General features: G+C 38.1%; 3 protein-coding genes across 3 annotated transcripts; 1 reads left to right on the top strand and 2 right to left on the bottom strand.

Moving 5' to 3' along the window:
- Window positions 1-8,147: 8,147 nt before the first annotated feature.
- LOC133721894 (homeobox protein knotted-1-like 1) lies at window positions 8,148-11,691 on the top strand. The gene is made up of 5 exons (XM_062148660.1): window positions 8,148-8,831; window positions 9,002-9,115; window positions 9,450-9,600; window positions 10,865-11,115; window positions 11,241-11,691. The coding sequence occupies exons 1-5, from the start codon at window positions 8,565-8,567 to the stop codon at window positions 11,445-11,447; spliced, it is 990 nt and encodes a 329-aa protein (XP_062004644.1). The 5' UTR covers window positions 8,148-8,564; the 3' UTR covers window positions 11,448-11,691.
- Window positions 11,692-15,316: 3,625 nt separating this feature from the next.
- Window positions 15,317-16,628, bottom strand: LOC133721504 (nicotianamine synthase). Its single transcript, XM_062148132.1, has one exon. It carries the CDS (start codon window positions 16,525-16,527, stop codon window positions 15,535-15,537), a length of 993 nt encoding a protein of 330 aa, XP_062004116.1. The 5' UTR covers window positions 16,528-16,628; the 3' UTR covers window positions 15,317-15,534.
- A 3,945-nt stretch (window positions 16,629-20,573) lies between these two features.
- On the bottom strand, window positions 20,574-22,711 carry LOC133721076 (uncharacterized). The gene is made up of 2 exons (XM_062147592.1): window positions 22,514-22,711; window positions 20,574-21,675 (listed from the first exon to the last, which is right to left on the bottom strand). Exons 1-2 carry the CDS (start codon window positions 22,581-22,583, stop codon window positions 20,819-20,821), a joined length of 927 nt encoding a protein of 308 aa, XP_062003576.1. The 5' UTR covers window positions 22,584-22,711; the 3' UTR covers window positions 20,574-20,818.
- Between the last annotated feature and the right edge of the window lie 782 nt (window positions 22,712-23,493).

The following is a 23,493-nucleotide window of genomic DNA, read 5'->3' as shown; positions in this document are numbered from 1 at the left end:
AACATCAAGTTTGAGTCATTTTCAATAAAACTAGGTTATTTAATCATCTTTGACTAGGTTACTTAAAATACATGTACTATTAATGTAGTATATGTAGTAATGTTCATATTATTATGAAAAATTTTATGTTTATTTCTTAATGTATATGTATGTATATTGAAAACCATAGTATATAAAGCAAATATTTAGATAATCAGTAGATTCAGTATTTACCAAAACCAAACAAATTTTTTCGGTAATTTTTTATTTCGGTTTTATCGGTCTCAGTTACCAAAAATTCAGTTTACCAAACTTAAAACATCGGTTGGTATTCAGTCGGTTTGGTACCAAACCAAGTGGCAGCCCTACTCATCTCAGTACTATAATTAGAACTTTCCTTTCGCATACAAAGACGAGGGTACACATACTAGCTGGAAATTAAAGAAACTAGCCAGTTTCAGTGGCAGAACTGTGTTTCAGTCCACCCCCCCCCCCCCCCCCCAAAAAAAACCTTACTGTCAGATATATATACTTATATGTGCGTTGCTGTTAACCAATCTAAGGAAAAACTTTCCATTCATGAAGAGGACCCCTGCCTCCTCCTCCTAAATCCATGTGATAATCGATTCATATATGAAAGTTTAATAAAACAATCACTAATAATAAGAATACAGTAATATTAATTAAAAATCAGGTGGTTTTTCTTTTTTTGTTTGAAATGAGAGTTATTTATCAGTTTATTTTGAATTTATTGTTTACTTATGGATTATATTGAATATTGTTTTAGAGAAACGAGAATTGGGAGAGAAATTAGTCGTGTTTTCATTGATAATAGGGACCTATTTATATAGAGGATTACAAGACATAGAATCAGAGTTGTACAAGGAAAGATAATCGTACAATTAATTGGATATCTATGAATATCTTCGAGAATATCTCTAACTCTAAACCCTATTACAACTAGGTCAAGTAACCTAGAGTTTGGGCTAGACACATATTCTGGATTTACTTGAACACTCCCCCTTGTGTCGCCCAAACGTGGTGCTCCTCTCGTTGCCTCATTAAAAACTTTGCCGAGTAACAAAAACCCTGTGGGACAAAAATAACCTCGGTCGAAGAGGAAAAAGAGCACAACACACCCTTCACGTTTCGAGACCATACATGTAGACATCTCTCCCTGATGACTACGGTCATGGGAATTCGGATAACTTCCGCAAATGATGCTACCAACATGTTTCTCTAAAGTGGAATTTAGGCAATGACTTAGTGAGCAAGCCTACCGCACTATCCTCAAATTGAACCTAGTTCACTTTAATCTTGAGGAGAGTCTGTTGTTGCTGATTATGCTTGGTGTTGTCGCTTTTGATGTAGCCTTATTTCACTTATTCAAAATAAGCAGCATTATCCTAAATGCTCGTAGGCTCATCTGTGGTAGACTTCAAACCACAATTGTTCGAACATGCGTAATTATGGATCCAATCCATAAACATTCAAGAACGACTTCGTGAAGAGCAATAATCTCTGCATTGTTTGAAGATATAGCGACTAGGGTCTACTCTGTAGACCTCCAAGATATCACGGTCTTTACCCATGGTGAACACTTAACCAGTTTGAGAAGACTTTTGTGTGGGTCAGAGATATACCCAACATCAGCAAAACCTTCCAAAACACGTCGTTTTGGGATGAGGATAGTGAACTCAGGCCAGTGTTGGCGGCGTTCCTGGTGTGTGATGGGTCAGAATCCATCGTCTCTCTATAGGGATAGAACAAGCTCATATCAATCGTACTTCTCAAATACCGAAAGATATCTTTTACACAAATCCAATGGCGTCGCGTTGGCGCAAAGCTATATCTAGCTAACAAGTTCATGGAAATGAGATGTCCGGTCTTGTGCATTGAGCTAAGTACAATAATGCGCCTATTGTACTTATGTAGGGCACTTCCGCCTCTAGCACATCTTCACCATCATCCTTCAGACGAAGAGCATCATTTTCAGGATCAAGACTACGGACGATCATAGGGGTGCTTGAAGGCTTGACCTTGTCAAAATGCCTAAGCATCTATCAACATGATGCTCAAGTTTCAAACCGAGACATAATCGTGTTCTCCCGAAATCCTTCATCTCAAACTCGGATTTCAAGTGTTCAGCGGTTTCTCTTAACTCTTTAAGGGTTTCCAATGAAGATCATGTCCAACATGAACCACGATAGAATCCGAAACTTGTTATGGAAACGCGCGGGCATATCCCTTCCCAATCAAGTAGTCACTTTTAGTGAGCGTTTCAACATTATTGTAAACACGCTCCATGGTCTATAGCCACTTGACTTGGGTAAATGAAGTTCACCATGAACCTTCATGTAGATTCCATATCTAGATCCCAATATAGATACGTAGTGACCACATTTGTAAGCTGCATGTTCAGTTATTCGGAAACTACTAAACTGACAGGGTAGTGGAGTGCAATGACATCCATTACGAGAGAATATGTCTCATCATAGTCGATTCCAGGGCGTTTTGTGAGAAGTCTTGCGCCATAAGGCGAGATTGTCATCTCTTTTTCTCATCACGCTTTCTAATGAAGACCCATTAGTCAACAGGTTTTATGTCAGGAGGTGTTGACATCACTGGCTCAAAAACCTTCCTCTTCGTTTAGAGAATCCAAGTTAACCTGGATCACATCTTTCCATTTAGGCCAAATTTCTCTACGTTGGCACTCATTCATCAACGGAGTGTGGTTCGATATCATCGAACTCAACAAACTCATGCGCAATGAAATGCGCAACTACATCATCAATTATGATGGAGTTTCTATCCCACGTCTCATGTACACTAGTGTAATTTCAAAGAGCTATATATTCTCAGGAATAGGTTCTGACGTTGAGGCGTCCCCCAACGATAACCATAATCCGGAAGATTCTCATGAGACGGATTTTGAGTTTTAATGATCAAAGGATTGGAATGTGCCAAAGAATCATTCGAACCCACGGGCCTCCCACGCATCCTAGCTGGGGCCATGGCCTGTAACGCCAGAGTGCCACTTTCTTTGGCTTTGGCGCCATGCCTATCTCCGTGTAAGGTGGCGCTACGTCCTCTCGTAGGGACGTTCATCCTTGCAGCCATATTTGCAGAAGATATGTGTGATCTCGTCACTTTAGTGGGGATCGAGATGAGACATAGTGGGGACAAACCACGACAATTCCTGTCGTTCCTGCTGAACATTCATATTCTTATCTCCCCCTAACGACTCGAAGACTGTCTCATCAAAGTGACATCTGCAAATATCAGTAAGGAGATCGCCTAGCAAGGGCAGCGGACGATAGTTGGAATCTCAAATCCAACGTAGTTGCTCATTCGTTTGTAAGGACCCATCATAGTGCGTTGTGGAGGTGCAATTGGCACATAAATGGCTCACTCAAATGTGCGTAAGTACAAAATACTTGTACCTAGTCACTAGCTGTAGCGCAGAGATACATTGAGTGGCGGTAGGTCGTAGACGAATTAGCATAGCTGCATGCGATATTGCATTACCCCAAGCGGATATAGGAGGTTGGTGCGAATTACCAATATCCTGACTACCATCGACCGTAGTCGTTTCCGCGAGACCATTTGGGTATGTTTATGAGAATATGATGTCCAACATCAGTCCCATTGCAATATCCATCGAAAGTCTTCGATGTAAACTCTCTAGCATTGTCAAATCTAATTGACTGAATAGGATGATCTGGGGAGTGAGCCCGTTGTCATATGATATGTGCGAGGAGTGTAGCATAAGTAGCATTTACAAGTGGACAATGGCATAACACGTGACCAGCATGTTTGTGTGTCAACTAACATCATGAAATATTTAGACGTCCGCAAGTTGGTTGAATCAGTCCACAGAATCCCCACGGACTCTATGTAAGAACAGAATGAGTATTTTCATATCATTTGCATAGGACGGTCTCAGTCTTAATTTCCCTAAGAAACAGGCTTTGTAACAGGAGCGAGGGGCCTTAGAAGCAACCAATAAGGATTTTGGTTAGACCTGAGCGTCTGAAACGCTATTTGAAGCAAAGTTGGTGATTGCAGCATCACCTCGGGCGCCATCACCATGATGGGCACCATCCATGGCATCATGTATAGGGACTGTGCCAGCCCTAGGCTAGTGGTGGACTGCTGCGGAGCCAGAGGCAGCGGTGCCGGTCACACTTAGTCCAGGAATGAACTTTTTGATTCATGCTTGCTTTCGCTCGAGAGAAGGATGTCCATGTGAAGTCTTTAGTAGACAGATCATCATATCATGACTAGGATGACCTATCATGTCGTGACAAAGCCAATATGTGTCTAAATCCAAGAGATCTTCTCTCATAACTTTATTGGATTTAATAGCTCGGATAGTGACATAGAGTCCACTAGAGAGACACATAAACTTCTCTAAGATGCGCCTTTGTTCGCAATCGTTAGAGACATTGAAAAAGAACACATTTCCATTCTTGACATGGGTTTTCGCACGGAATTCGTTGGCTATTCATATGTGCGATTTGCCTTGGAGCGTAGAGAGTTTTTGTGACAGTAATCAAGGTGCCATTTGGCAAGGGGAACTTGGGCTATTCCATGTCCTTGAATTAATATTGATGACCCAGCCATCATAGTCACAAAAGTAATATGCTCAGAATCAAAATGAAGTCTTAATGAAAAGAACTCGAAATTTTATTTATAAGACAACGGAGTACATCATTGTCTCTTAACCATTAGGAGAATCTAATCCAAATGCTAGCTAATGCAAAACAAAGGTAGTCGTTTGACTTCTATCGGTAACTCCAAAATAAATATGACCCGGTGAGTAGAGAGATGTCGGTGGAGCAAAGCTCGCTTAAGTACCACTTATCTCAAAACCTTCATAGACATCACACTCATTTTGAATGAGCCTATGTGAAGAAAAACCAAACCAATGGCATTTACTACAAAGTATATGGCAATTGCCTATTACATCTCTTGGAAAAATAAAGACTTAAACAGAATTGACGATCTATTGATCCCAGCCAGATTTGTAGTCTTTAACGCTTCACTCTAGATCATCTTCTTGATCTTCTTGTTCCACATAGTGTGCGTCTCTTGCTTCACAATATGCTTTGTAGGCGGTGACAATTTCTTCACGAGCTCTACAAATGTGTGCCCAATGATCGGATACTTCACATCGAGAACATACATCTCCTTGCTTAGACCCCATTGATTGAGGCTCTTTGAAAGCGTCATTTAGATGGCTCTTAGTGTTGGTGGCGCCACCAACATGGCCAGAGGCGTTGCCTCCCTCTCTCTTTCCAAATTGACCTCTTCGGTTCTGTATTCGCCTATTTTAGCTGTTCATTCCCAAGTAGAGCGACTATATGGACCAGAACGTCCAGAAGTATCCCTAAGATTAGGGTTTCGCTCTTTGTGCCCTCTCTTGGGGGCGCGACTATAATTGAATTCTAAAATATGCTCTGTATCCACAGATCTCGAATTATAGTTCTTCACAAGGATGTTGTCATGCTTTTCAGCAACATTCATAGCTCCAATGAGCTCATGAAACCTTGTGATCCGTCCTGCAGTAACATCGAATCGATAGTTCTTAGCAACCATCAATGTAGAGACGGGGAAGGTAGAGAGAGTCTTCTCAATCAACATCGCATTTTTGATCTCTTTACCACATAATTCCATTAATGATTTAATGCGAAGTGCTTCCGAGTTGTAGTCAAGAACTGACTTGAAATCACAGAAGCGGAGGCTATGCCATCTCACTTCTAGGTCAGGAAGCAGGGAGTCATGGACGTTGCCAAATCTTTCTTCGAGTGAGACCCACAGCCTTCTGGGGTCTTCTTCATTCATACACTCGTACTGGAGCGAATCATCCATATGACGAGTCATTAGGATGATGGCTTTCGCCTTATTTGCCTCTAAGGCTGCTCTAGTTGCTTCCAAAACTTGAGTTTGCTCAACAGTTAGCACGTCCTAACTAGGCTCGAGAATCATATCCAGGATTCCATCGGCCTTGAGATGCTGGCGAACATCACGAACCCACTTGTGATATCTAGAGCCAGTTGTTCCTAATGGAGCAAAGTCCAATTTGTTAAGGTTACTCATCCTGAAAGAGAACAAGAAATTAGGGTTAGTTTCGAAGCGTAAAAGGCTACCACGAAAACATATAAAATTTCTTAGTGTAATCGCTTCCAAGAAATTAGGAATCTATGAGCGTAATCGTTTCCAAGAAATTCAATTCCAAGCGGTATTGATTAGATCGAAACAATGACCTAAGTGGTCGATCATAAATTCTCTACAAACTCTAAGTTTGGAGATCTCAACAAGCTCCGAGCTTGGAGTGAGCATGAACCCCCATAGTTCGGTTTAATTAGATCTCCCCTATGATGAAGAAAGGGGGGTAGAAGAAGGGAGGTTGCAAGTCCCCGAGAAAATGAATAAAAACTTCGAAAAAACATGAACTTTTAGTAAAAAAAATACCTCGAAATAGGTCGCCAGAAAATTTGACTGGAAAAGTCGCCGGTCGCTGGAAAAGTGGTCGGAGGTCGTTGACCGGCGTTGACCCATGAGCTGACCGAGCTGACGTGGCAGTGGGGTCCAGTGCTGACGTGGCATGCGGTCCAATGCTGACGTGGCCGTGGGTCCTAGGGATGACGTGGTAGTGGGTCCCAGGGATGGCATGGCTATGGGTCCCAGTGATGACGTGGTAGTGGGGTCTAGTGATGACGTGGCATTGGGGTCCAGTGATGACGTGGCATTGGGGTCCAGTGATGACGTGGAAGTGACGTGGCGGTGGGTCAGGTGGGTTAGTGGGTCGGGTCAGGTCAGTGGGCTTCTGGGCTTTTCTTCTTGGGGCTGGGCTCATTCTTCTTTCTTTTTGGGCCAAGCTTCTTCTCCCCTTTTTTTTCTTTTTCTTATTTTCTTCTCTTTTCTGCCGGTTTTCCTGCTGTAAGGTTTAGCTGCAGGTTCAATCTCTTCTAGGCCGGTTTTTGGGCTGTTTCTTCCGGTTCCTGCATCTTTGATTGGATGAGCTTCTTTTGACGAAATTTCATAGAAATTGGAGGTCTGGAAGGTGGTGAACCGGTGGAATATTTGCTGCGGGTTGTATGGATCTTCCGGTGGCCGGTTCGGTAGGTTTCCGGCTTGTTCTTGGAGTAGCGCCGCTGGTTCTGGACTGCTGGGGTCGAGGACTTCAAGGTGTGAGTTGGAGGCAGAAAAGGCTTCAAGGTTTTGTATTCGAATTTGGGGTTTTAGCTTCTTGAATCAGGGTTTGGTTATTTGTTTCAGGGTTAGGGCTTCGTGCTGATAATGTGTTTTAGAGAAACGGAAATTGGGAGAGAATTGAGTCGTACTTTCATTGATAATAGGGGCATCTTTATATAGAAGATTACAAGACATAGAATCAGAGTTGCACAAGGAAAGATAATCGCACAATTAATTGGATATCTATGAATATCTCCGAGAATATCTCTAACTCTAAACCATATTACAACTAGGTCAAGTAACGTAGAGTTTGAATCAGACATATATTCTGAATTTACTTGAACAAATATGATTTTTAATTTATTTTCAATATAGATTTTTTTTTTTTAAATTTATGTCTCGACCCTTAAATCCTGATTCTGCCATTGGCCTCAGTTTTGAGTTTTTTCACTTTTCAGGAACGACAGTGTTTGGTCCCCGTTCAAATACAACTAGCTAGTTCATATGAGATCAAATCTGAGACTAATATATTATCATTATAATTCCCACCACGTATAATGATGAGTTTTGTTCGTTCAGGTCAAAAAGAACAAGAACCGGAGCAGGAAAAATCAAGTAGGAACAAAGAAATTGTTTTGAAATTGAAATTATACGCATTGTTCCAGAGTAAGCAGATGCTAAACCAATCAGATGGTGAAACGTATACGAAATTCAGACTGTCTTGTCAAGTTTCCAAATTCCCAATGCAAATGCAGAGAGAGATAAAGAGGAAAGAGAAGAGGGGAAGGTCTATGTATTACAGGCCTATATGGGACTAGGGTTTCACCTCAAACGTAACCTTGTCAAATCGGAACCTCACCGTTTCAGACAGTGGGCTTATTTGTTCTCTGATATGGGTGTGACCTGTCTCTCACACACGTGGCCACGTACACATATCAACAAACTGTAACAGTTACTTGGTGATTCCTGTTTCATGTTCTTTATATCTCTGTGTTTTCTCTTTACTGAGGTTTTCTCGGAAAAGAAAGTAAGTCTGGTCTTTTCCCTTGCGAAAAAGCTCTTCTTTTTTTGTTTAAACCCTTTGGGATTGGGACTTCTTTCTTCTACGGTTCTACCCCTGTATCTACCTAACCCTCACCTTACAATTAATCAATCTCTCTGTGTTATATATCCACCTTGAAGTTCAGTTTCTGAGGCATGGCGGCTTCCTCTCTCTTTGAAACCTTGAAAGCTATTGCCAGAGCTCTAATGGCTAGCTCTCTTACTTTACCTGCAGATCTTCTGCAACAACACTTTGCTTAACTTCTCTACTTAGGCCTCTCTCTCTCATTAGTTTCTTGGATATCATTATCAACTAGAGATTGAAACATTGTGAGGGATATATTATGGATGATTTTTACAGGCTAAACCCTATGAATATAATATCAAGCTCATCGGAGAATGTGAATCAGGTTGAAAATGATACTAGGAATACTGCTACTTGTGGTGGTGCTGGTTATCATGGTGGTCCATTAATACTAAGTGACGGTAACCTCAACCTCAACATGCTCCAATTTGAAACGGATCAGAGAATGAACCAGCTGATTAAGACCCAGATAGCCAATCACCCTCGTTACCCAGATTTGGTTTCTGCTTACATAGATTGCCAAAAGGTAATTTCTGTTTCCTTTTGTGAGCACGTTACTTACATACCATTATCATAGCTCGGATTAGTTTCTGAAAAATAAAAGAGAGGAGAACAAAATGATAATTTTTTCTTGCTTGAAAGTATACATGGAGGGTTTAAGAGGTTAATTTCTTCGTACTTTGTCTGTAATTATAGGTTGGAGCTCCACCAGAGATGAAAAGCCTACTTGACGAAATAGGGCGGCTAAGCCTCCCCATAAGCACTTGCAGGAGTGAGATAGGAGCTGATCCAGAACTAGATGAGTTCATGGTATAACTGAAATTATCTATTTAATTTCAAGCACCAGATAAAATACTCACTCAGACATTATTATATCCATCTTTATCTTTAATCAATTTATTAATCTTTTGTGGTATCTCATTTATACTACTCATGATGTTTCCATTTGCGTTTCCCAATAAGTCTTTGATCTCTTACTCTTGATTTGTCATTCCAACCAGTTCAAAAGCCCCATTCTTGGAAATCAAAATAAATTGAACTTTATTAGGCTTTTACACCTGAACTGGGACTTGGTGAAGAGTCTCAGTAAGAGTAGGAATGAATTTTGTGAAATTAATGACTAGTATGGCGACTCTTTTGCAAGGACTCATACTGTGGGATTCTTCATACATACAAGGAAGAGCTTTCTAAACCGGTTGATGAAGCCACCGCATTCTTGAGCAACATTGAATTGCAGCTTAGCAACCTCTGCAAAGGCACATTTCAGAAACCCAACTCGGACTATCATTCAACTGGTATGCATTGATATAGTTTTAAGCTTAATAAACGGGATAACCACTCGGCTGATATGCATTAATTTAGTTTTGGGGTTTCCCACTGTAAATCATGACTTTTGGTAATTACAAGATGGTGTTTGATGCCCTAGAAATTAGAAAGAGTCATATCTGAGTGGAAGTGACAGGTAGAAAGTGTTACTTTGAGGTTAGTTGAGCTCATAAATTACACTTCTGGTAGATCAGTAATTACCCATATGCTTCCATTGCAAGTGTTATGTTACCATCACTTATATACTCCCCACGTCTCTATTCTTTGTGTGTAGCCTTGATTATAGGGATTGGTTTTTATGGGTAGACAATAAACTTCCCTCAGTTTTCCCCATTACAAAACCCTAATTTCTATAAACAACATAAGACTATAATTTATTATATTAATAATATTAATTAATAATAATAATAATAATCTATTATTATTATTATTATTATTATTGCTGAAATATTATATTGTAGCTATAAACTGAAAATTCTGAAAACTACAAGAAAAAATAATTCAAACTATCAAGTTATGCTTCATGTTTGAACATTCTGGTTAGTGTTAATGACATTTCTCTTTGTAGTTGGTGAAAGCTATGTTAAATTCAGTCACGTCATGTGGTTGTAAATTTAAGTTAAAATGTCTGCACATAACCACAGTTAAATTTTTTTTTTTTTTTTATATATTTTGGTTGCAGTAACAACAATCGAATAAAGGAAGTGATTTTCATACTTTTGTCACTTTCTAATGTTTTAGTAATTTCTATAGTTCTTTGGAAACTCAGATCAATAATTAAAAGAATGATAGAGTATAAAAAAAGGGAGTTGTGTGAGTGCAAAATGAGAGGAATTCAAGACAAACGGATATATGTTAGAAGAATTAATTTCTAAAACCCTATAAGTTTTGCTTTCTTGATTGATGGTACTTTGAGTTGAAATTGTTCAAGTATTTTCAGATTGAAACAAGGAGGTCTTTTCATCATGATACATGAAGTTTTCTGCATTTCTTGATTATTACTAATTTTGTTGTGATTGTGGTGGTCTAATTTGATGCAAGGGAAGAGACATGGCTACAGTGTAAACAAAAAATACAAAAATTGATTAATCATACATGCAATTGTGAGATCTATTAATTTACTAAATACTTTGTGAAGCTTATATTGTAACAAAACTCGTAATATAAATTGTACCTATGAAGTGGCAAAATGCTTTATAAATAATTCCTACTAATTCATATTACCCTTGCCAGATGAAGCAGTTGGAAGTTCAGAAGAGGACTTTAGTTATGGGGAGGCGGAAGCAGCCGAGGGCCAAGAAATCTCAGCGTTTCGTGCTTGTGATAGGGAGCTTAAAGATATGCTGCTGCATAAGTACAGTGGCTACCTCAGCAAGCTGAAGAAGGACTTCTTAAAGACAAGAAAGAAAGGAAAGCTTCCGAAGGATGCTAGGTCTGCACTATTGGACTGGTGGAACACCCACTATAGATGGCCATATCCTACGGTAATGGATTCAATATATGCCAATTATATCATGGAAGTTAAATATCTAAACTTTCAAATGCAAGTAATTTTTAATGGATCAATTAGTTTCCATTTACTATTATAGTATTATTTATGTATGAATAGGAAGAGGAGAAAATGCAACTATCTGTGGCAACTGGTCTGGACCAAAGGCAGATAAACAATTGGTTCATAAACCAAAGAAAGAGGCACTGGAAGCCATCTGAAGACATGAAGTTCGCTCTCATGGAGAATGTTAGTGGTAGCATCAATGGCGAAGGAGGACCCAGTATGCTATTTGACACTGGATTCGGAAACGATGATATCATGTGATCGATCCATGCATTTGGGAATAATGAGCAGGTTGAATGATGTGAATCATCATATTATCACTCAATAACCATTAGTATTAGTTTTTTATTATCAGCTTGCCTAGCTCTAATATTAGTGATTTCTTTCATCTTTGTTATGTTTGCAATAATTAATGGTAGTAAGCTAGCTTGTACATTATAAGGCCTTATGAACAAGGGTGAGGCTATTTCCACCCTACTATATATTTTATTCACCCTACACTACGTTTTTATGGCCCAAAATTTATAATTTATCCCTTTATAATGTAAAATAGAGAAAAGTAAAAAAAGAAAAAAAAAGTTAAACCCATTAACCGCGGCACCAAAACCTATTCACCTCTCTCTCTGCTTTTTCTTTCTTTCCTATTTGATCTTTGTTTGACCTGGAATACTAGGGTTATAGAAGATGTTTACAGTTTACTGGTTGGATATTAACCTCTGGTAATTTTTGCACTCTCTCTCTCTTCTTTTTCCTTCTTTCCTATTTGATCTTTGTTTGACCTGAGTTGTTTACTTTTTGTTGGATATTAACCTCTGGTAATTTTTGCACCTGTCTTTTTCTTTCTTCCTATGTGATCTATGTACGTCTTTCCATCAAAATTGTACACTGGAGAGAGAGAGAGAGAGAATGGGATGGAATAGATGAAAAATTTTCCGGCAAAGTCATCTCCTTATATATGGTGGAGTTGTTAGTGGATGTGATTTCATATGGTTTTTATTTTTTTATTTTATTAGGGCTAAAGTTGGATTAACATAGCTAAAATTATTATGTAGGGTGAATTAAGTATTTCGGGTGGCAATAACTGCACTCTATGAACAGTTGATTTGTAGGAATTGGGTGGCTCTTTAAATTTCCATTCTTTGGGCCATATCCTTTTCTTGGTGTTGGACGGGCCGAGATAGTTCGTATTGGACTCTCATGATCAAATACCGCCTCTTCAACTATCCAAAAGACGAAAACGGAATAGCATTGTTGCATTGTAAGCAAGTTCCTTTTAGAAGAATCGTTAAGAAAGGTGATGACAAAAGACCATTATCGTAGAAACCAACAAAACCGGACCTTTCAGTATATATTGTAGCTATTTGCCAAAAGAACGTATACATGTGGCTGAAAAATGACAATATATCAGCACAGAATAGACAAAATGTTCTGACCGAAAAAAAACAAAAAAAAAAAAAGAAGAAGAAGATGAAGAAGAATAGACAAAACGTATGAATAATGGGGCGTCCTGCTCCTAGAGAATTGAAGTCAGAAAATGAATCGTGCCAGGCAGTAGCAGTTTCGGGTATGAAAGGCTATATGAGTAGGCCAAAGGCGTGTCTTTAAAAGCAATTCTATGCATGGCACACACTTGGATTCTGGTTGGCGAGATTTTGTCCTAATAAAATCCGAACTTAAAGAACTAGGCAAAACAAAAGGAGTACTAGTTAATTAATGGTTAAATTTTTGTAAACTGCATATTTTTTAAGTACAAAAAAGTGTAACAACGGGGCTTTTGGCATAGCCATGCGCCCATGTGTCTCAAAAAGTTGGCTGAAGCCTCAAGAGGCATATGTGTTGACATCTTTGGAGGTTTTCGAGAGTTGAGGACACTAAATCTCTCGTACCAGATGGAACCACACCAATTATGTTAGCCCATGTCGACACCATGGAGAAAGTCAGAAAGGTATTCACATTCAGAGTTGCAGGGGCTGGAGCAGCGGAGATGACAACATCTCCAGAGCCATTATTTAATTTGTAGGCAATCGAGGATCCCAATTGCATGTTGTGTATGATCCCTTTATACAATTAACTTTCTCCAGGTGGACAAGTTAACCTTACCTTAGAAACCCTAAACCCTGGTAAAATGGACGTGCACCAACTCTACATGGTAAAATGGAAAACTAGCAATGGTATTTCTTACATTTCTCTCGACATTCTCTCACATCTCCCAAAAATGAGGGTACTTCTTCTATGATAATGTCTATGGGAATGTTACCTTAGGATAATGAAACGATTTCGAATTTAGTTGGTTATTTTGTAAAGATGCTTTTGTTTCCTCAGGTAGTTTTTAAACATTGATCAACTTGTCCAAAATTCATACGTAGCTCTTACCCTCTTCTGAAGTTCTGATATTGACACCATGTATTGCTTCATTAATGATGGATATTGGAAAGGTCGATGCATACTCTATCTACTCATCATTATATGCAACAGAATGAATCAATATATGCATTTTATACAGTATATATCCTCTGGACTTTTCTTAGATAGAAGGCATGCGTAACTACGTGGTTGTTTTTATTGAGCAGAATGATGGATGACTCAAAACCAAGGATGAGACTCGTGCAATTATATAGAAAGCCTTATAAATTCTTGCCACAGGATATTGTATTTTATTGCAGTAACCTTGAAAATACTTCACGATAAGTTAAAACAGAATTTTCTGTCGCTCTGCAGTCATTATTAGCTCCACTGTGTCAAAGGTCTCAGTTTTTTCACTTCTGCACGACGGGCACATCCATGAAAATGTGCGATGAGTGTTTTTTTTCTTTCATATTGCTTAGTTTTATTGTTAAGAGAAAGAGAAACGATTATAATCATTTAGAATAACATCACCAATAAAATTAGATTTGAAAGTGTCCTTGGCCAGCAGTTTGTATGTGTGAATTGAAGACAAAAAAGAGGGTTAATTAATTATAGACTTATATCCATTTATCTTTTGGTGACAAGTAACAGCAGAGCTTATATGGCTGTCCTAACTAGCTAATTAATTACGAAAACCTTTGACTAGTTGGAGCTTCAAGAACCATATATATGTGAATCTTTGCTTTCCAGATTGGATGAGATCATTGAAAACAACAAGGATATGATGAGATTGAGGTTGCTGATCAGACAAATTTTCTTGATTATAACCATGAATAAATCCACCCTTAGACAAATCACACATTACATGGACAAAGCTCCACCTAGGTTAATTGTTGTTTTCCTAAAAGATCGACTTGATCTCTATGAGATAACAGCCAATAATGCATGAAAGCCTCCTTTATCTGTCCCAAGAAGGATAAAGATTCATGATTTAGTATATTGCACCTGATGATAATTGGATCGTTGAAAATTTTTATGACTGCTGCCTAGCTAGCAAAAGAATGCTATAGACAACAAAGTTCTGGTCTCAATGGGTCATTTTCTTAAGGTATCCCCCCTCCACTCAATGTGACTGGCCAGAAACCTATTTATCCATACATATGAATATACAGAAAAAGAAAAGAAAAGGGAGCTTGAATAAAATAATGGATTCTAGAGGACGAGTTAGAAGTTTAGAAGAGGAAGATAAAAGACACTCGACTTGATATCAGAAAGATAGGTGTGACAGCTCCATTTGCTAGCATATCGGCGATTATAAGGCATTAGAATGACCGATGGACCCTTATATTGTTACTTTTTATGAACATTTTGGAAAGTAATGTGCGCATATCATTCAAATCAATTGGTTGGAGAGAGGATTTCGATCTTATGAAGCAACCCAATAGGATTCATGATAATGTAATGCATGCATGGCCTAATTGTTAGATAAGCACATTATGCTTCAAAATGCTTAATCATAAAAGCAACATATAATGCAGATTTAGAATTAATTTAAAAACTATCTTATATAATAACTCTTCCAAGTAGAGTTTGATCTGATATCATGTTAGACAAACATCAAAATTCAAGAACAAAAATGATCCCACAATGATATGGAGTTTTGAACTCAGTCCTCCTGCAACCTCGGCTCTAATATCATGCATGGCTAGTTGGATACTCGATTACCAACCTTAAAAATAAAAAATGACCAACAACATATATCAAGCTTACAACAATAATAAAAATTGATAATAAGGATCCAATTTCCATGTAATCTTATTAAAATTAAAGAAGGCATGATACATATTAATTGGATATCTAACAATCAGTAGATATGTGACTAAAGAGGTGAGACATGTATAAAACACATAAAACACCAATTAAATGGACCTTATTTCTAGGGCATGCATATGATTAAGCAACACATGAAAATGACCTCATGAAGAAATTAAAAGAGAGCACTTTATGAAAGCTGCTCCTGATCAAAGGCCAATTCCTCGATCATATTGTTGCCATGATTGAGAGGATTGAAGGCTTCAACCTCAGAGCACTTGTTCGGAAGTTTTACAGTACCAACATTAAGCCCAGCCTTCTGATCGAGCGGCGATGAGTGTATCCCCGCCGGTGGTGCATACGAGGATCTCCGGGCAATCACAACCGAGTTAATAACTTCATCAGTAGGGTGAAACACAGAAAGAACCTCAAAACCTACAAGATCAACACAAGGGTCAATCACCGGATACAGAAAAGCCCTAGCACCATGAGCACTCCTCAGCATCAAAATCGCTCCGGGATTCATGTTCTCGGCCAAGTGCTCAATGATCTTCACCTTCGCAGACTTGTCCATCCCAACCAGAGCAGCAAGAAACACCACTTCATAGTTCTTCAAACCACTCGTGACATCCATTATGTCAGTGGTGTGGAACACCATCCTCTTGGACAGGTCAGGATCAGATTCAACCAAGCCAAGAGCCTTGGAATTGGCCAAAGGGTCGATATCATAGTTGTGGAAAGAGGTAGTGGTGAGGTGGTTTGAGGCCAAGACAATCGAGGTAAGGGGAAGAGGGCCAGAACCCACAAAGGCTATTTTCGAAGGTACCTGAGGAAAGTGTTGGGTGAGGATTGAGTGCTCGAGTTTGCTGAGCTTGAGGTAGTTGGAGTAGTAAGGGAAAATGTCGAGATGGTGAAGAGGGTTTTCATAGGAGCCAAGGATGGTGGAGAAATGAGACTCCAAGAGTCCTTCTGCTTCTCCGCAGAGTCTTATGAGGTTTGACCTTATTTCTTGCACACTTTTGCATAGCTTGGTGACATCGATTGGATTTGGTGGCATGCATGTGAGAACGAGTTGGGTGAAGAGAGTGTTGACATCTTGGGAGGGTTTAAGGCTCTCGAGGCTTGAGATTTGCTCGTAGAGTTCGCAAACTCTTTGGACCAAAGCATCGCCATGGCAGCACATGTCGACACTATGAGGATATGAAGGGAAATGATAAGAATTGAAAAATCAAAGATGAAAGATTATTAGCTTAGCTAGCTCTTGAGAGATCAGATGGTGATCCTCCAGGGCTTTGGAGGGTCGTTATTTATGGGCACTTGTGGGGTCAATGGGTCATTGCATTGTGTTGGTGGCACTTGCATTTTGATTGATAGGATTAATTTAAAATTGAATAGGTTATTGACGTACAACTTTTAAATTATAATACGACATAAATAATATCACACGATCTATGTATTAAACATGAATAATGACGAGTCGAATGAGAGTTAAAAGAGTTTTAAAGCAAAATAAAAACATTACTTCAATACTTTAACTTAGTATTTGGAAAGCATTTGGATTTTTAACCTATTCTCTGGAAACTATTTGGATTTTTTTATATACATGAGCAAATTTCTTGGGATTGGGATGAAGGCCATGATCCCAATGCCGAGAGGCACATTTAAGGTTTCAGAGTTATACCATGAACGCCGCGAAGCCTATCCCTTATATGTCTCTTGAAATTTCCGCAGGCAATTAAGTAGTTACTAGCCGGCCAGTTGCAGCATTTGTGATGGGTCGCTTACATTGAATGCAGAAAAATGAGGACCAATGAGTTGCAGTGGAAAGGTTACGTACCAACAGCCTTGTATCTGGGATTAATATGTATACTTAGTTCCTAATTAATATTGCCATTGTGAAACTGTGAATGATTCCATCTTTTTGTGAAGCTACTATAACTCACAAGAAGAGCAGCTGTTGGATATATATATGTGTGTGTGTGTGGTCAACTTGGAGTTTGGCCATATATATATACAAATATACAAATATAAAACTTGGGAGTTTTACTCAACTTGGATGAGTAAGATGATGAAAGCTAAGCTAGGTTGGATAAAGATTCTCTTCTTCATGCTTTCACACACTATTAAATACAAATATACAAATTTAAATGATATAAAAAGAAACAAAATGAATTTCGATGTTTGAGTGTGTACTGCAGGTCTCTTAAGTTACTATCAGCATCATTCATTTCACACCGCTGTATGCTATAGCTAAAATGGCTATCAGCATCATTCATTTCACACTGCTGCTGCTATAGCTACAATGGCAAATTTATTGTCAACCGATTTGTCTTATCCTATTATCTCACAAACCATGATTTGGTCTCCAAAAATGTATTAATCCCTAATTTTCACCAATTAACCTAAAATAATGTCCAGATAGCGCTTTGATGGTTTGCATTCATGCGGGTGGACTGTTAATTGACATGAAACGATCCCGTTCACATTCCATCCTATACTACCTCGGATCTCACTAGAAGGTCTAGTGACCCGCTCTGATGCCAACACACAAAGCCTATACTAACACATGCAGCTATATACTGTACGTGTTCAACACTTCAACCAACCGTTAAAGTAAATTCTAGGTTGTATTTGGATAACTTATACTGGTGTGATAACATCTGACGTTGGATCTCACTAGAATGAGATCTAACTTTACAAAATTGCTTGGGGCATAAAATACTAAAAACGTTAAGTTAAACTCTGAACCCTAAACTCCGATCTCTAAACTCATGCTTGACTAATTCTACATCTTTTAAAATGTTATATTTTTAGTGCTGATGATGATTATAATAACTAATCAGTGGTCTACGTTCTGCATTTTGGCTCCAAAACTATATAAATAGTACTAGCTATTTGAACGTCATGGCCATAGTGTGTTTGCAAATTGCAAAGAAAAATCTATGCTGTTTCAAGTTTCAGCATAAATTATATCCAACTTCAGCTCTATCAAAATATGTTGACATATCCACTGAGTTGTTAACCAGCCCGGCCTCTGCAAAGTTCCTATAGTTGCTTCCACTAAATATAGTTCTTGTTTCTTTCCTTTTGGCCTAGAGATCATAATTGGCCTTATATAAACTGGATGGCCACTATAATCCCAGTCTTTAAAGCTCCTTTTCCAAAATGGATAGCAACTATAATCCCAAATCTTCAACATTATAGAAATTGTTAATGTGTTATACAAAATTTTTCAAATTCCTATAGCATTTGTTTAGTTTTTCTTATTCCAACTTCAATGATATATAAGTAATATACGTGATACATGATTCTTAATTTCTTCTAGCTAGGTAGTGCAAACATTCTGATGTGCAAATAAGACGAATTGAGAGTTCATGAATATATTCGACTAATTCATAAATCCTTCTGATGATCTAGAACTTGCTCCTGAGTTCTTTTCTTGCATGTCCATTGAAACAAAAAATAAAAGTAAGACCCCACTGAGGGAGGTGGCCGGTAAGCTATCGATGTAGACATTTGATATTTTGAATTGAAGATATGGTTTTTGATAATGTTTTTTTGTCCCTTTGTATTTCTACTACTTGTTCCCTTTGGCCAATTGGGCGGTAATGCGACTACTCGACGTTGAAGATACCTTTTCATACAAAAGCTACTTTGAGAATGATAGGCTGGAAATCACAAAATTAATTATGAAACTTTGTTAATCATAAGAGTAAACTAATTTTGGTTGATTAGTTAGCTTCATTTTCCACTCATAAATGGCAAATTCAAGTCCTTTAATGAAGAAACACTTTGACTGTCTCAAGAAATTCGTCAACATGTTTGCTTCCCTTAAGTTAAACTTCACATCGATCTGGTTGATTCTTCCTCTCTTTTTCTTTCTTTCTTTTTCTTTCGTACTGATATTCGATGCAACTTGTTACCAACAATTTTCTTTACAGAATTTATTTTACAATTTTTGTCCTAAATTTTTATATAATTTCTACCTATATCCAATATTTTTCAATATTTTATTAAAACTGTTTGTATTTTATCCAATTTTTTTACAAACCAGTCCCCGTCCATGAATATATCTATTGAAAATTACTCATGGAATGAGTGATTTGTAGAAAAAAGGGGGGTGCCCGTTTCAGTCCCCTTGCCATAAAAATAAAAAATTTAAGATTAGTCAAGTGATGAAAGAATGATTAAGTTAAGTAACTAAGTTACAGAATTGATTAATTTCAACCTAACAAAAACTTAAAGACAAAGTTATGCCCTGTGTGCCATCATGCACTAATTAAAGGTAGTGCTTCTAAACATGCATAATAAAAAAATTAAAGGATCAATATTAAAGCTAGGAGCGTAGCATATTGGCTGGCTAGAATGAAGTCAAATTCAATATGGCCGTTGAAGCAATGGATGTGTGTCTCCCTCAACCAAAAAGCAATGGCTGTGTGTAAACCACACTTCTCCATGTGTCATACAGTGGCCCTGAGAGTGACGAGCCTCTTAGATCTTGACCCATACTATTCACAAGTCCAAGTAACCCCAGCTCTTGGGCCCTCACATAGCTTTCAAATCTTGATGGACAGATTTAATTAGGGACCATATTCGGGTTCGATTCAAAGGGCAAGTGCATGCAGTTGCTTTCGTTTGTAAGAAGATATATGATGGAGCTTTGCAGGTTACGTGTTCTGTAAAGTGATGACTACTGAGGGTGAAGTTTATATAGAAATGACTCGGAAGAGACTGTATAAGCAGGGATGCGAATAAGAGAATGCGTGCTGTGACTATCGGAGTACATTTTACCATTCTAGAGTTGATGAGAACTCCTGCACACGTCCATGTATAGTTCTATCACTAAATAGTTAATCTGATCGAGAATAGTTTATAGTGGTGAAAGTACGATACAGATCCAATTTCCATTTCCAATACCTTTTGCTGAAGTCTCAGCTAAAAACCGGAAGCAGTATGATCAGATTCAGATATGCAGGCCATAACCAGTGAGAAGTGAAGTCTACTTTCAGAACTTCAAACAGGACATGAATAATTTCTATAAATGCATTGTCACTGATTAACTAAAACACCAGCTATTCATAAGGTATGAAATAAACGAATTGGTTTGTTCACTGAAAATTAAAAAAATCAATGATCCGTTTCTCTGGACCATGTCTTCATAAACTGTGAAGCCTCTAGATGACAAGTTGAGCACCGTATTGGCCTTCTCTTGGATAACCATAACAACCAGAAGAAAAATTACAGCAAAATCGCACTTATATATGAATTTAAAGAAAAGGTCAGTGTAAGAATGGTGCATGCAACTATAGTCTATATGGAAGTACCATCCAACGAACTATACACGGAATACACCAATATGAATGAGTCATATACTGAAACTACACTTATGTGGCATCTACAGAATAAAACTGAGTAAAAGAATCGTAATGATGAACCTAATCCATCCATCTTATAGTTCACAATGCTCATATGTCTCAGAGCTCTTCATTGGAAGATACGTATGAAGACTCATATACGTTAGAATCTTCAGAGCTCGTGTATGCAGGGGCTTCACTGACGTAAGAGTCATCAGAACTTTCATACGGAGGAGCTTCACCAACTTCACTACTTTCGGGTATACCAAAAATCACATCATAGACCATCAATTTAATCCTACCTCTTACCCAGCTGCCCAATTGACTAATGTAAGAATCTTCAGAGCTCGTGTATGTAGGGGCTTCACTAACGTAAGAGTCATCAGAACTTTCATAAGGAGGAGCTTCACCAACTTCACTACTTTCGGGTATACCAAATCTAATTATGTAATTAACTCCACTAATCACATCATAGACCATCAATCCAATCCTACCTCCTACCCAACTGCCCAACTGACTTCCCACAAGATAACCAAATCTCCCAAGCCTTTGGTCTCCTAGAAAGCCTCCAGCATAGGTGCCAAACAAGGTGCCAGTGCCCCTGACGATCCCTTCTGTCACTGCACCACCGTAGTATATAGCTTCGGAAAAGTCCCATCCAGACGAGATTATAGGACCTATTATCCGCTTGGCTTGCCGTTTTGCTAATTTTGCTGCCTTTGCTCCTGCTTTCTGTGCTAGCTTGGCTGCTTCTTTAGAACCCATCCCCTGTGACAATGCATCAGCCAAAGCACCTTCGATTGCTTTATGCCTTGCTGCCTCGACATGAGCAGATCTGATGTTGTTGGCATATAGTTTCACACCCTCTTTCACCCCACAAGCTAGTGTTCCAGAACTCATATCAAAGCAGTTCATAATTGTAAACTTCCCACTCTGAGACGAATGCTCTTCCCCAACCAGCTGCCGACATTTTTCAGCTATATAATCAGAAAATAAAATAAAATTAGTCTATAAGACAATAAAAATGCTTAAAATTGAATATTACTTAGTTAACACACAATGCATTAAAAAGCCTAACACGAGTATAAAAGTTTCAGCTAGACTAATCTGAATAACCAACAGACAGATAAACAGGAGAGGAGAACATAAGACTCCAAAAAGCTAAAAACTGGATTTTGCCATTTAATACGTATGTCTCAAAAGCCTAACACGAATATAAATTACAGTTCTTCCAACAAGATCATTTCGCAGATACTAGGTACTTAAACAATGTTAGCTATAACATTACAACGATAACCAAACACCAAGACCCGAAGGATGGTGATTCATCTTCCTAATACAAGCAACCATTCCATACCGGCATACCCTTTCAACAGAATCATATCAACCATATCATGAAAAGACCAGACCAAAAGGACTCTCAAGTACTGCAACTACATTCTATTACTTCCACACACAACAAAATAGCATAACCACAAAGATTATATAAAACAAACAAGATTACATATCATTCACATTGCAATTAACTCAACCTGATCAAATGAGAGGTTTGCTTAAACAACTTATATGAATGTGCGATCCGGGTTAAAAGGTTTAACAACAATGGACATAACCATGCTATTTCGATTCGAGAACCTTGGAGTTTCTAAGCAACTAAACACGAAATGTAAATGATTCAAGACCCAATTCAATAAAAAGCACAGATCTTTACACATTCAACTGAATTCCCAATTGGAAATAAAATCAACTTGGAATTCTAATTGATATTCGAGTTCGAATTAATCCAATGGAGTTAAAGCAAGTGTGTGTGTGGACCTGTGATACTGAGGACGATGATGCCAGCAATGAAGGCCGCTACTTGGATCCTGTTCATCTGGAAATCCATGGGATTTTAGAGCAGTTTGGAACTCTGAATTGGAATTGGAATTGGAATTGGGGAAGGTTGGAACAACAAGGAAGAATCTCTGAAGCCGTGTTTGTGTGAAAAGTCAAGACTTCCAACATTTATGAACTACAATTAATCAGAGCCGTATTGGGATACATCAGCCATTTGGTGAAACGCACCGTATGATCTAGTTCTCTTTGGCTTTTTTTTCTTTTCATTTATTAATGTGTTTGAAAATTTTATAGCGTTTGGAAGTATTGTAAATCTGGAATGGAATTAGTAGTAGTTTAAGGTGTGTACTTCACAATCCAACAATTATGAGTTCTAAAGTTTCAATACTTCAGAGTACTATAGAACACTCTGTTTTTACTCACATAGGAAAAATATTGAGTGACGATAAATTTTTAGTATTGATACAATTTTGAAAAGTGTAAATTTTCAGTATTTATGAAAATTTCATTTTGAAAAGTGTAAAATTATCAATTTATTCTAATTATCATCTATGACCATTTAGTTTAGTGAACCAAGTCTTCTCTCTCTCTCTCTCTCTCTCTCTCTCTCTCTGTGTAAATAGACTGAGTTCCACTTGAGCACTATTACATAATTGATCTTTCCAGTCTCTAATTATTTTTACAGCTTTATAAACAAGATTGATCTAGACAATTACAAAGCATAGTTGAACAGAACTCTGACCTCCCACCTGTTTTATAGAAGGCACATCGCTGGTAATCAAGTTACAGAGCTTTGTAATTGGAAATACAGTAAATTGGATCCGAAGTATATATACTGATAACTAAGGTATACAGAAAGGAGTCTGAGAGTTGTACCTAGGTTCTTCAAAGTCATTACACCACAACACAATCATTTAATCTCAACCTATAATCAGCTGAATCAAATTTTACCGACCAAG

Source organism: Rosa rugosa, chromosome 7 (assembly GCF_958449725.1).
Source record: "Rosa rugosa chromosome 7, drRosRugo1.1, whole genome shotgun sequence".
Taxonomy (NCBI): Eukaryota; Viridiplantae; Streptophyta; class Magnoliopsida; order Rosales; family Rosaceae; genus Rosa; species Rosa rugosa.
Note: the sequence above shows the minus strand (reverse complement) of the source record. Positions and strands in the feature narration are given on the sequence as shown.